The following is a 14,752-nucleotide window of genomic DNA, read 5'->3' on the forward strand; positions in this document are numbered from 1 at the left end:
ATTGCTATTAATTCGATTAACGGCATGTAATTAATTTGATAATCGAATGACAGCCGTAGTTATTATGTTTTTTTTTTATCCAATTTTGTGTAAAACTGTCATTTGGCAGTCTGATCAAATAATGATTCAAGAAAGAGATGTTAAAAAATAACAACAGAAATTACTTCTATTGCATTCATCACACAGGAAATGGAAGGTCACTTTACATTGTGAGATACAATATTCCACACTACAGTATGCACTACTTATTTTATGCAGTATTATGTCATACAGGTATTCTGTGCTTACAGAAAAGTTGTGTACTGTGCACAGTATACATTTATTATACTACTGCAGTAGTAAAAGTACTTTTTCGAACATATCCTGAGAAACTATAGTGTAGTGTACATTAATTGAAAGGGAGGGAGAGGGAGAGGAGAAAGATTGATTATGGGTGAGACAGGCAGCGAGAGAGTGAGAGAAATATGAACTGCTCACTTGGCATGATCCGGTTTGACTCAGCACAAAGAGAGTTTTTGTACTAAATCTTGAGCACAGCAAACCTCAATCCCTCAAACATCTGACCTTAAAACACCATCTTCTTAATCTGTCTTTCTGCATTACCCTGATCACATTTTCCTGCACTTGACTGACTTATATTTAGAAGCTGTTTCTGGAATTCTCGTCATCAAGATCGTCAGCTGTTTGACATGCGAAGCATTAATTTCATTTTGTGCTGGCTGTTTTTTTTCCTCGTTGTTTACCAGAAATTCTCATATACTCTCTTTCTATCTCCGCTTCAGTTGTTGCCGTACAGGACTGACAACCGATTTCCTGCACAGATAGCTCCTAATGTTGGTCTGTCAACACCAATTTTCCAATGCGGCAGCTTTAACAATATCCGTGTTCGGTCTGAAATGCTGCCTTTAATGTTTGTGGATCAGCCTCTGTCAGTTAAGCCGCAGTAATGTAAGAAAGTATTGCGTGATGCTGAGGGACAGGTCTGCTCCTGGGTGATGTGGGGATTTGTTGCCGGTCTGCCGCTAGCAGTGGCTCATGGATAACAGAGTATGAACCTGAGACTTCCCCGCAATTGTCCTGCAGCCAGTAGATAATTTGGGTTACATCGGCTTTCATGTCGGTGAGAAAAGGGGCTCTATTCTGAGGCCCGGAGGAAAGGTGAGCGAAGCCGGTCAGATTATTGTATAGTAACGAATGCAATAGAAGCGGTTTGTGACACGCTTACACAAACAATTGATGGTGCTGCGATCCTGAGTTTAGATTGTGCACAATATGAACAAGGATAGTGCTCGACCAATCAGGATTAAATCTGTTTCACAAACTGTTTAGCAAACTGATAATACGGTTAATTAATTTTCCAATCAAGAGCATTTGGCAATGGCTTCAAAGGGGAGTTGGTTGTAACGGTGAAGTAGTATGTTTCACAAGGGAAGAGCAAGAGAAATACATTAATGAACAAACTGGTCACGTTTAACTAAAACAAGGGTACGAATTAGTAAAACATGGCAATGATTGAACTAAAACGAGGGCACAAATTATTAAATGATGGCCACGAGTTAACTAAAATGAAGGCACAAATTAATAAAATGTTCTTACGTAAGTCATGGGATTTAATTATTAATTCATGGCCACAAAATATAATTTTTCCCGCATGTCATGTGTGAGGCTCTGTAATACTTGCTGCTGGTAAGCTTATATTCCATATGAAACAATGCTTGATGAAGAGCTTAACCAACACTCTTTTATCTATTGGAGAGAGAGAGAGAGAGAGAGCTAACACCAAAGCTATTGGAGCAGAAATCAATGGAGCCTCTTCGATTGATTTACCCCTGACATCCAGCTCTTTTACAACAGCACTTCTACATGCTTTGGTAAGTAGCATGATTTATATTCACTGCTGAGCTGTACTGATTAAATTCTGGCCTCCGTGGTTCACAGAAAAAGATACTTCTCCTGTTAGCAAGTGTGGCCTCCGTGTCGGCGCCCAACTCGAGACTGAGAGCAAAGTCAATGATGGATAAAGCTCTATTTCACTTAAATTTTGTGTTGAGTAAATTGTGGCCAACATCCTGCATGCACAACTTCATCCTCATCCTTGTAAATTATGCAGTGCTGTTGAGCTTTTACACAACATTTACCCATGCAGCCTCACATCTGTGGCAAAACAAACAGCATTTCTGCATTTTTATAGGGTTGCTGGTTGTTTTTTATAAGTTATGTGTTTTTTTTTTCATGAATATAGATTCTAGATTTGTATAAACTCTCTCTTGCTCTCAGTTTCTCCTCTAACACACTCTCTTTACTTGTCCACTCTGTTCATTCTGTCCCTCATTAAGGCCAGATTTCCTAGCAATCTGCCTGAGCTCTCATAGTTGTGCGATAAAAAGACAATTGCAGCTCCAATCAGAGCAGTAAAGATTATTTATACATTTTTCTTTCATTTGTATTTTTCTATTTGTTGGAAATGTTACACAAATGTTAATTAAATGTTAATCAAAAATCACACAATAAGTGAGCTTGTGTCTTCTGCATTCTGGGGCTATTTTTAGCAGAACAGAGAGGTCATGCTACCCCAGGGGTTTGCATGGGAGAGTGGGAACAGAGAAACAATGGTAGACTAATTAGTATGAATGTCAATTTCTCCCACAGAGAAGTTCATAAACCTTGTTTCTAGCCTGCTGGGAGTTCGCTCTGTCCCAGAGAGCCACACTTTTCAAACCTTTCCTGTGTGCATTAATCTAAGCACATTATTCTGGGTGTGTGTGTGTGCTGGGTTGGGCAATTCTCCTGGGAAGTGCTCTCGGGTGAAAGATAAGTCGAGTTAAGCTAAAGAATACCAGCCTCCAACTTCTCTGGTGGCCTCCCTGCCAGGCACATCCTGGGTATTCCACCTGAGATTTTACGTACTATTTCTCTCAATCACATTGGTTTTCTCTATTGCCTTATCTTTCAGTCTTTATCCTCCACTATCCCTCTCTCCTTCTGTCTGTCTTCCTTTTGCCACCTCTCTCCAGACTTCAGACCTCATTTTCAGGTCCTTAAACTGAAGAATTTAGCTCTCCACTTTTCATCTGTTGGGTGCAGAGACACTGAGTAATCTCACAGTATTTAGTCTGCAAAAGCAAAGAGAAAGGAAAGGGTATAAAATCAGCTTTTTCATAAACGTATTTCACATAAGTGATGCTTATTTAGTGTTAAGACTTTAAAAGCACATTCTTAACCATAATTAAAAGAAAGCAATTGACCAAAAAACACAGTGAAGTGCATTTAGTACTGTGACACAATGGCATATTATGTAAATCTTCAAATCTTGCCATTGTATTTGGGGTGACTTAAACTCTTTTTCTGTCATTGTAATTTTTTATCTAAATGTAATGACTTGAACGACCTCTAAAACAACTTCACGAAGAAAGTTCGAAGAGGTCACAAAGACTTTTTTCCTTTAATATCCTCGAACCACCTGTCATGCAGAAATCACAACGCTGTGTTGGTCCATAGACCTTTGTCAAGGTAGACCCCATATTTATTTTTTCACGATTGAAAAAGAGAGTGTGAGGGATAGAAGCAAAGTCTGTTCAAAGGGTTGTACTGTTTATTGGTATCGATGGTTCAACTAATCAAACTTAAGAATGTGTCATGCCAGTTAAATTCACAGAAAGACAGAAAACTCTGGATAAAATGGGTTGTGATAATTAGACACGATGTTTAACATTTACAGTAGATACACTGTCTGACCAATTGAAGCAACCCCAGATCATAACACTGCCTACAGTACTGTACTGTGGCACTATGCATGATAGGTGCATCGCTTCATGCACTTCCCTTCTAACCATGACATGCCCATTGCTTTGGAATCAGACCACATTACCTTTTTCCATTGCTCCACAGTCCAATCTTTATGCTCCCTTGCAAATGTAAGTCTTTTTTTTCCAATTAGCTTCACTAACAAGTTCTTGTGGCCACACAGCTGTTTAGGGCATGTGGAAATACTCTTACTTTCACTATTAAACATAGCCATGAGTTCTACTGTCAATTTTTTTTGTCAAAGTGTTTTACTGATCTCCGATCATGATTATTCAATATTTTTTCAGACCAGATTTCTTCTGTGAAACCACTATTCCAGGTTTCAATAATGTGTTGGACAAATCTTAACCCAATTCCAGTGATTTCAGCAATCTCATTAGTTGTTTTTTTTTTGCCAATAATTTAAATAACATCTTTTCCACGACCATGGTATATGTTTTCCAAACATGGTTGTTTAAGAAATTAGAAGCTACACACTGCATCAGTTAGGGTTAAACAAGTGTTGCCTGCTGAAACATATTAATCACTGCAATAATGATCCAATCATAGGCTCTTAAATATCTGCTTATTTAAATCCAAACAGCAACTTTTTTTTTTGGTCAGGCAGTGAAGCATGTCATATTGAATGGATTGACTCTCTATCCTTCACAGCCTTGTTTTCAATCTTGAAAACTAAAAAATGGTGTGTAACCTGACTAAGTTCTGGTGTGGAACACCAGTTCCTGCTCATATATGTTTCTTGTTTGGTGTGCGATAGGCCACATTACTGGAGTAAAATGGGTTGAAAAGGCCATTTTATGTTGACTGAAAACAGTATGTGGTCAAAGAGGATAACAGTTAAGAGTTCCTTAAAACATCTCTCTTCTAATTTTTTAAATTGAGATTCCTTGGCCTGGCCACCTGGTGAGACACTATGTCCTACCTCTTCTCTATTTTCAATGAGCTTTTAAACAAAGACGCAAGACAGTTCTGCGTTTGTGACCAGAAAAATTGCTGAGCAAAAGGCTAGGCTTGGCATCAGCTTTTCACCATGATGACACTGACAGCCAACAATGCATCACCTTGTCCCTTCCACTCGCCACATGGCTGAATAATCTATGAGAAAAAAGGCAGCCAAATGTCTTAGAACATTATTTCATTCATAAATATGCTGCTGTCTATGTTGTAAAGGGCTGCGTAAAGGTGGCAAAGGAGTTCCTTGACTGCAACAATTTGGAAACGACTGACTTTATATTCATATTTAACCTTGGGCTATTTGAGACATTAACTAGACAGAAAATATCTTCATGTAAATAATGAACAAAAATCATTAAGAATCTTTAGAACTGAATGATCTGTCAGACACACTTTAATTGTGTGTAAAGTGGTTTTACTTTTTGTAATTCAATCTTCCTTGACACAATCATTATTGTGTCTTCTCAGTACTCCAGTGCTGCATGGATCTCACTTATATTATAGGTTTTGGATTTCTAAAATCCACCATTTCATCTCTGATATCCTGCCTTATGATTTATGGATCTTTGGCTGTCTGACGGCTGTGAAGTAGCCGGCAGCCATCTGTAAAAGACGTTTGATCTTTCACCTTGATTGGATGATACACTTCAATACTTTTCTGTAAGGACTGTACACAATCACTTTCTTATGATGAATTGTGTCTCCTGTCTTAATTTACTGTTTGAACTGTTAACTTTCTAATTCATCACTCTGTGTATAAACTAATAGAGCTTAATTTCTGCCGCTAGCAATTTCTTGTTTCTCCCTATTTCACACTCATATGTGGTAAAGTATAGTTTATTTGCTCTTTATTTTCGAATTAACATTTATGTTCTTCAGATATTGCCTTGATATAGTTGCTGCTCATACTTTTGATGTGGAATTCCTCTTAGTTATGAACTACAGTGAATCTCATCTGTGGGTGCTTTGATTTGATTTGTCTTTGATGCTCTGTCTTTGAGATACTCTCTGTAGTATTGTTTAAAATTACGCATCAAAGTCTTCATATGTATCTCACTGTAATATTCAGACATGAAATATAAGCCATGTGGAATTTTAGCAATGTGATAATCAACAAGTAAAGCATATACTATATGCATATCATTTGACATCACTGATAAAGTCTGTCTTATGTCTCAAGGTGTCTTCATTCTACCCCTCTTTAGAACAACAGATCTGCCTGACACCATATAAATTATTATGACAAATGTTACTTAAAATATGCTGAATGAAACAAATGCCTTAACATGCTCAGTTTGAGACTTGCACATATTTGGGTAGATGTTTAAACATGCTTTGGTTTCATATTTTGTTTTGGGAAATATAGGGATCCCATTAATCTAACGCTTAAACAAGAAACATACTTTACCCAAATATTCAAATGCAGGCTTGATTGCTTGGCCCACGCATTGCAAATTAGCGCCCTTCTGTTGATATAGACTCTGCAAGATTGTCTTTGCTTCACCATGACATTAGTGGGCCTGAAATAGTAATTTTAATCATAATTAATATTTTTGTCTTATTATACTGTAAAAATATCTTGACATCCTGAAAACAAAAAAATAGCTTGACGCAGAATAGAATAAGATATTAAGTCTTTTTTTTTAGAGAAATCTACAAAATTTAACTGGGTTTATGCATAAAACAAGAAAAAAAAACTTACTAACCTTTTCTGTGAAAAGCTATATCCAATTTTACAACTTCGTTGCCATGAAGGCGCAACGCTGTAGACTGAAATATTATGATTTAAACAACTTTACAGCTCAAATAATACACAAGTTTAAGCAGAAGGCTTTTATAAAATTATAAGCTTCACATTTCTGCCTATAAACATTGCCAAACTTGGCCCCATTCACTTTCATTTTAAGTGCCACACTGTAACCTCGAATTCTGCTTTTTTTTTTTGACAAGTCAAAATAACTTTTTGTTGCAATCAACATTGTCGATTTGAGCTTAATATGTATTGAAACCAGAATATTTCTTTAAGAATGTTTTATTTATTTGAACTGGAAAACAAGACAAAAATGCTTAGTAAGACAAGGATTTCTTTCCACTGTTGGAGGAGACAGTTATGCTAATGTCTGCTTTAGGACACCTTGTGGCAATGCTGAAAATGCAACAAGTAATTATAAATGAAACATTTATAACTATGTATGAATGATGCAAAATTAATGATACTTCAGATATGTTTTACAACCCGACAACAAAGAACTTGAGCTGGAGCTAGAAACATTTGTGTCTATGCAATTGATTAGTTTCAGGCCTTATACCAGATCCTTGAATTTTCTACACATGATTAAAATACAAAGACAGTCTAATTAAATCTTTTGTTTGGTATTTAAGCTCAGTAAATGAAAATGTTTGTGCAGAACTTGAAGTCTAGAACTTCAAGAACAATTCTAGATTCTTCTTAGATGGTTTATTCAGTCTTTTTAAAATTGGTCCTTGTGTGCTTCCAGCACCGTACTGACTGGGTTTTTGCTTCATGAGGACTTAAGGATGGATACTTTATTATTATTCGGCCTGTTCATCCCCTTCCCATCAGTCCTGCTGGCAGCCCCAATGTAGCATAGCGCTCACCCGCTGACGGTTCTTCACACTGGGCTGCAGCTCATGGCAGCCTTGCACCCCTGCCCAGAGCCTCACTCCTTCCTCCACACCACCAGCCACTTTAATAGCTCTGCTTGTTACCAAAACCAGCAGCATCAATGTGTTCTTAGAGTTGGCAGTGGGAAGATTCAGCACTGCTTTGAGTTATTGTAAGGGCGTTGCTGTATGTTAGTGATCATTACTGACTTGGGTGCCATGTCAATTCTTTGTTACTTTCTGGGAAGATTAGAGTTTTCTACAGTTTTAAAGAGTTACTTGATTGTCGGTTTTCACTAGTTACTTAAGGCTTATGTCTGTTGAGTCTTGCTGCAGGTTGTTCAGAGCAGTGAGGCAATACCTTCGATTATTTTTACACCTATGAGTTATGGGTATTTCATCAGTAAATGGACTATTGTGCTTTTGAAGTATATGGCTTTTGTGTTCTCTATTGCTGTGTATCTGATAAAGGTGTGATTGATTGTAATACATTCTCTTTCGGAATAGGAAACGCTCCAAAATGAAATTGTGTTGACTCCAGTGAGAAGGTAGCTTGGGATCTGACAAGAAGAAATGGGGGTAAATTATGTAGGAATGATTATTTCCAACTTTAGACCTATTCAGTTTAAACAAAAGCTAAGGAACTTCAGTTAAAACATCTGAACTGTTCAAAGGATTATGTAAGGATTTGGAGAAATGGTCTTCTTAGTTGAAAAGTGGTGCAGTGCTACACCTTTATGAATAGCTCGCTATTGGAAAGAAAGTATTTCATGTAACAATGCTTTATTTACTGTATACTGTACGTAGATGCTGTACAAATGTCTGATGTGGGATGGCGCTTTGTCTGAATGAGGTTAATTTTAGGGTACATGAAAATTCTGAAGCAACTGATTTTCTGTGTGATCATGTTGACAATTCACAGGTTGCTTTGGGTTCATCTGAAAGTATCTAATTCAAATAATGGTGGAGCAGTTTTATCGAACATTTGTACAGAAACTTGATGATAATGTTATGAGAATTTGATTATTGTAATGAGAATTTCTGTCCATCCAAATGTAATAAGTACTGATTATTTCAAAGATATACAGTAACTCATTAAAAGTTTCCCGGCACACTAATAACAACCTTTGCACCCTTACTTCTGGAAATTGTAGACCAGGCCAACATAATAACATTGGCTCAACCAATAAATGGTTTGGCCAACCTGTGGCAGATTGAAGTAGTGTTCAGGAAACCAGGTTAAAGCTTTGATTTTGAAATTCTATTTGATACCACTTGCAGCACAGAAATGACTTCTCCTTTAAATAGTTTCAAGGGATTTCAAATATTTATGTTTTAAATGGTACCTCTAAATCTGAGGCCATGGTTCTCAGCAGGAAACCGATGGAGTGCGTACTCCAGGTAGGAAATGAGGTTTTGCCCCAAGTGAAGGAGTTCAAGTACCTCGGGGTCTTGTTCACGAGTGAGGGGACAATGGAGCGGGAGGTTGGCCGGAGAGTCGGGGCAGCAGGGGCGGTATTGCACTCGCTCTATCGCACCGTTAGTCACTGAAAAGAGAGCTGAGCCGAAAGGCAAAGCTCTCGATCTACTGGTCAATTTTTGTTCCTACCCTCACCTATGGTCATGAAGGTTGGGTCATGACCGAAAGAACTAGGTCACGAAGTACAAGCGGCCGAAATGGGCTTCCTCAGAAGGGTGGCGGGCTTCTCCCTTAGAGATAGGGTGAGGAGCTCAGTCATCCGTGAGGAGCTCGGAGTAGAGCCGCTGCTCCTTTGCGCTGAAAGGAGTCAGTTGAGGTGGTTTGGGCATCTGGTAAGGATGCCCCTGGCCGCCACCCTAGGGAGGTGTTTCAGGCACGCCCAGCTGGGAGGAGGCCTCGGGAAGACCCAGGACTAGGTGGAGAGATTACATCTCCACACTGGCCTGGGAACGCCTCGGGGTCGCCCAGTCAGAGCTGGTTAATGTGGCTCAGGATAGGGAAGTTTGGGGCCCCCTGCTGGAGCAGCTGCCCCCACGACCCGACTTCGGATAAGCGGTTGAAGATGGATGGATGGATGGATGGATGTTTTAAATGGTTGTATTTTCTCTGCTTTGTTTGGACTGTGGTTATGTACTGTATACTTGTTTATGGCTGTCAATGGAAATCATAGAGCTCTCCCTGATTAGAAGATATCTTTTGGAGAATCAAAATGTAATGTATTTTTCGCTCTTGTATTTGGGTCTGAAATACCATAGCAGGACTGAGAAACATTAGGACTGTTGTTCCTATTAGTAAAGGCTATAGTAAATCTCTCACTCTCTCTCTTTCCCAGCCTCTCATCCTGTGAAGTGTGAAATACATCTCTGTGAGAGAGATAAAGCTCTTGTATTAATGCTCTTTGCTGAAGTGGATAGTATTTACCATACAGCCTATATATCACTGGTCAGATACATCAAACCCGATGAGAGAGAGAGAGAGAGAGAGAGAGAGAGAGAGAGAGAGAGAGAGAGAGAGAGAGAGACTAGAGGGAGGTGGGAGTGAAGGAGAGAGAGGAGGGGTGAATAATTCCTTCTCCCCCTCGCTCTTTTTCTATCATGATTAATTACGGTGAGCTGAACCTGACCAGCTCATTTATTGATTGGCTTTAATGCCTGATCCCAAGGGATTGTAGCTTAGCCCCGGGGTAGCTCAGTTCTACCTCCTTTTCTTTTTCTCATTTTATCAGTCATCTTTATTTTATTTCACTCTCTATGCTTAGGTTGTGTGTGTATGTGCACGTGTGTAGATATTGTGAGATAAAAAGTGAGATGTTTATATTCTCCATGTGATTATAATGACAGCTGACGTTTCATTCTGTAAAGTGTTTTTGGCAGCCCAGCACAAATAAGAAATCACTGTCCAATCTCTCATCCAGTGTGAGCAGTTTGTTCTCAGTCTCTTTTATCATGTTATAATAGTACTCAAGGAGAGGCCAAATAATGGTCTCTGTGTCCTGTTCTCTGATTGTGGCCTACTTAGTTAGACAGAAAAGTTGCAGGAAAACATTGCATACACCTGATATCTAACAAAATAGCTAACTTGTTAGTGAGCAGGTTTGTGAAGTCAGATTTGTTTTTATAGCATAACTTGCTAAAATTTAAAGGAATAGTTTGCCCAAAAGGCAATTCTGTCATTAGCCTTCCATTATGTAATTTCAAACATGTATGATTTACTTCTTTAGAGCACAAATTATGATATTTAGGTAAATGTCTAAGCTGCCCTTTGCCATACTATGAAGGTGGCTGGTTACTAATAAGGCTTTCGATCTCCAAAAAGGACAAAAATGAATCATAAAAGCACCATAAACCATTACTCTCCGTCTAGTGGCTAAGGGCATAATAAGAGGTTTTTGTTTGATTCCCGCCCCTGCAGTCAGACCAAAGGAAGATAACACAGGGTTATAGAGAAGTTTTAGATAGGAATAAGTGAAGCAATGGCTTCAAGGTGGCCAAAGGCCAAACTAATAAACAAAAACAACTCAACCAAAACTCAGAATATAAATAACCTAAAAGCAAATGAAAATGACAATACAAAGGCCATTCCTCACTACCACAAAACATATCACAAAATAGGCTCAGCAAAATAAATGTCAGGTCACCCCTACGAAATGAATTTTCAATAGCAGTTGCAGAGAACACACAAGACATCAAAGTTTTAAACCCTGTGTTAATGCTAAAACACATTTGGTCTGCTGCCTTGAGGGAGAATCCATGGAGCTCTTAGACACAAATCCCAAATCTGGAGCGAGCCCTCTGTCTAGTGGTGACACAGCCTTTTAAAAAACACTTGCAGATTGATCCGCCAATTCCAAGTTTACAGGTGGGCAAACCAGAACCCAGCTGCACAGAAAGAGAAACGGAACAGCTAGAACACAAGACAGTGCAAACACCATAAATAGACATGCAGGATGTAACAAAAATACTCCATACAGTACATGCTCTATAGCACTCCATAAAATGTTCCCCTCCACCGTAGCTTTCAGATCTAATTTCCATTCATATACATTCAAATATGGGGCCTCAAGACATGTAACGGCATCTTTGACATAAATATCTGAACACTTTGACATTATCGACAACATTGACAATAAAAATGTGTCGATAAAAATTTTCATTGTTGAATAGTTGTTTGATCTCATTTAACTTAAAATGAGATAACATTAAACTCTAATGATGATGCGCGAGAGCAGCGCTGCAATTCGTGCCAGACTGAGGAGAGGAAGAATTACACAGCTCACAGTCTAGATGCACTCTAAACTTCCCAAATAGTTTCAGGTGATGTAGATCGCAAAGTATGAGGGAATTATAATGCAAAAATACAAAATAAGTAAATACAGAAGCAGTCTTATTGTGGAATAAGAGGACCTGGAGCTGCCCCTCCACTTAAGAAAAACTTGCATGTCAAGCATCTTTAAAGGAAACACCCCGGCATAAAACTTTAATGCAGTTACAGTGCATCAGGAAAGTATTCACAGCGCTTCACTTTTTCCACATTTTGTTATGTTCCAAAATTAATTAAATTCATTATTTTCCTAAAAATTCTAAAAACAGTACCCCATAATGACAACGTGAAAGAAGTTTGTTTGAAATCTTTGCAAATTTATTAAAAATAAAAAACAAAATGAATCACATGTACATAAGTATTCACAGCCTTTGCCATAACACTCAAAATTGAGCTCAGGTGCATCCTGTTTCCACTGATCATCCTTGAGATGTTTCTACAACTTGATTGGAGTCCACCTGTGGTAAATTCAGTTGATTGGACATGATTTAAAAGGCACACACCTGTCTATATAAGGTCCCACAGTTAACAGTGCATAAATGTAAATGTAAATGCATAAATGTTAACAGTGCATGTCAGAGCACAAACCAAGGAATTGTCTGTAGACCTCCGAGACAGGATTTTATCGAGGCACAGTTCTGGGGAAGGGTACAGAAAAATTTCTGAAACATTGAAGGTCCCACTGAGCACAGTGGCCTCCATCATCCATAAATGGAAGAAGTTTGGATCCACCGGGACTCTTCCTAGAGCTGGTCGCCTGGCCAAACTGAGCGATGAAGGGCCTTGACAAGGGTCAGGGAGGTGACCAAGAACCATGCTGACAGAGCTCCAGCATTTCTCTGTGGAGAGAGGAGAACCTTCCAGAAGAACAACCATCTCTGCAGCACTCCACCAAGCAGGCCTGTATGGTAGAGTGGCCAGACGGAAGCCACTCCTTAGTAAAAGTCACATGACAGCCTGCCTGGAGTTTGCCAAAAGGCACCTGAAGGACTCTCAGACCACGAGAAACAAAATGATCTGGTCTGATGAAACCAAGCTTGAACTCTTTGGACTGAATGGCAAGCGTCATGTCTGGAGGAAACCAGGCACCGCTCATCACCTGGCCAATACCATCCCTACAGTGAAGCATGGTGGTGGGAGCATAATGCTGTGGAGATGTTTTTCAGTGGCAGCAACTGGGAGACTAGTCAGGACCAAGGGAAAGATGAATGCAGCAATGTACAGAGACATCCTTGATGAAAATCCTGATCCAGAGCGCTCTGGACCTCAGACTGGGGAGAAGGTTCATCTTCCAACAGGACAACGACCCTAAGCACACAGCCAAGATAACAAAGGAGTGGCTACGGGACAACTCTGTGAATGTCCTTGAGTGGCCCATCCAGAGCCCAGACTTGAACCCGATTGAACATCTCTGGAGAGATCTGAAAATGACTGTGCATCGACACTCCCCATCCAACCTGATGGAGCTTGAGAGGTCCTGCAAAGAAGAATGGGAGAAACTGCCCAAAAATAGGTGTGCCAAGCTTGTAATATCATACTCAAAAAGACTTAAGGCTGTAATTGGTGCCAAAGGTGCTTCAAAAAAGTATTGAGCAAAGGCTGTGAATACTTATGTACATGTGATTCATTTTTTATTTTTAATAAATTTGCAAAGATTTCAAACAAACTTCTTTCACGTTGTCATTATGGGGTATTGTTTTAATCCATTTTGGAATAAAGCTGTAACATAACAAAATGTGGAAGCACTGTCAATACGTTCTGGATGCACTGTATATTTAATGCATTATAGCTTTATTAACGTTCAAATAATATGAAAGCAGATCATGTAAATAGCTACAAATTCCAAAACTGGCATTAATCTGTGCGTCAGCGCCTCTTCTATGAATTGCACGAATGTCCTGATCTAAGGGGGAGAGATCGAAACTGTACCTGGCTGATACACAGTCTGTCACGGAGAAGCTCATCCCTCGAGTACGTGCGCTTGCTGCAGCTAGATTATAATGTGATGACTTCTCACCACAATTGTAGTGTGCGGTTATCTGAGTTACCGTAGACTTTGTCAGTTCTAATCAGTGTGGCCATTCTCTGTTGACCTCTCTCATCAACAAGTCATTTCTGTCCACAGAACTGCCACTCACTGCTGCTGCGCCTCATCTTGCACCAACAATCATCCATGCGATTATCTAATCAGCCAATCGTGTGACAGCAGTGCAGTGTATAAAATCATACAGCTACGGGTCAGGAGTTTCAGTTAATGTTCACATCAACCATCAGAATGATGCGAACATTTTATCTCAGAAATTTGGACTGTGGCATGACTGTTGGTTAAAACTCCTTTATAACAACGTACATTTACTTTAGCAGCTATACTGCAGAATATTTTTTTTTATCTGAGAATGTTACAAATGAAATACAAATATTTTTACATTTTGGTCTCTACCTCAAGCAATTCCATTGTATTGCTTCAAAAATCTTGGAAAATAGTGTGTGGCCGAATGTTTGGACTTGTTTCATTCTGCTTTTATGTCATTTTTTTAGTGTTTCAGCTCCAGTAACTCTACACTTTTATTGTATAGAAAAGAACAGCTTAGATATTCTGTTAAACATCTCCTATTGTGCTCCATGTAATGCTCTAAAGTCTTCTGTTCTGGTCTGCATGTGTCCTTCAGTTAACTGAAACTGCAAAAGCAAAAGACTGAACAAAGTGCAACATTTAAAAAAAAAAAATATATCCCTCAATCTCTACTTAATTCTTTCTCTCTCCCCATTCCTGTCTCTAGATATCATGAACGGCTGTGCCCAGAGCAGCGTTTATGCAGTGTGTGAGTTGGTGTGTCTAGAGTCTGTTCTCGAATCCTGAGGTCCCCGGTGAGAACGTGTGCCTCAACATGCAGAGCGATGCTCTCCCCAACCCTTGGGGTGTCATGGTCTACTCTGCAAATACACAGCAGGTACTTGTAGCGAATCAGCTCTATATTCTTCCACCATTAGGTAGCGAATCAGCTCTATGAAATATTAATAATCAATCATAACTTGTTATAATCGATTATGAATATTTGGATCAGTTAA

General features: G+C 39.1%; 1 protein-coding gene across 1 annotated transcript in view; it reads left to right on the plus strand.

The window, feature by feature from the left end:
• Window positions 1-14,516, plus strand: part of LOC127621407 (uncharacterized) — a 75,290-nt gene extending 60,774 nt beyond the window's left edge. The window contains exon 6 of the mRNA XM_052094979.1: window positions 14,464-14,516. Within this exon, the coding sequence (XP_051950939.1) occupies window positions 14,464-14,472 (9 nt within the window). The 3' untranslated portion in view covers window positions 14,473-14,516. The remainder of the gene's footprint in view (window positions 1-14,463) is intronic.
• The last annotated feature ends 236 nt before the right edge of the window (window positions 14,517-14,752 follow it).

Source organism: Xyrauchen texanus, chromosome 27 (genome assembly GCF_025860055.1).
Source record: "Xyrauchen texanus isolate HMW12.3.18 chromosome 27, RBS_HiC_50CHRs, whole genome shotgun sequence".
NCBI classification, from domain to species: domain Eukaryota; kingdom Metazoa; phylum Chordata; class Actinopteri; order Cypriniformes; family Catostomidae; genus Xyrauchen; species Xyrauchen texanus.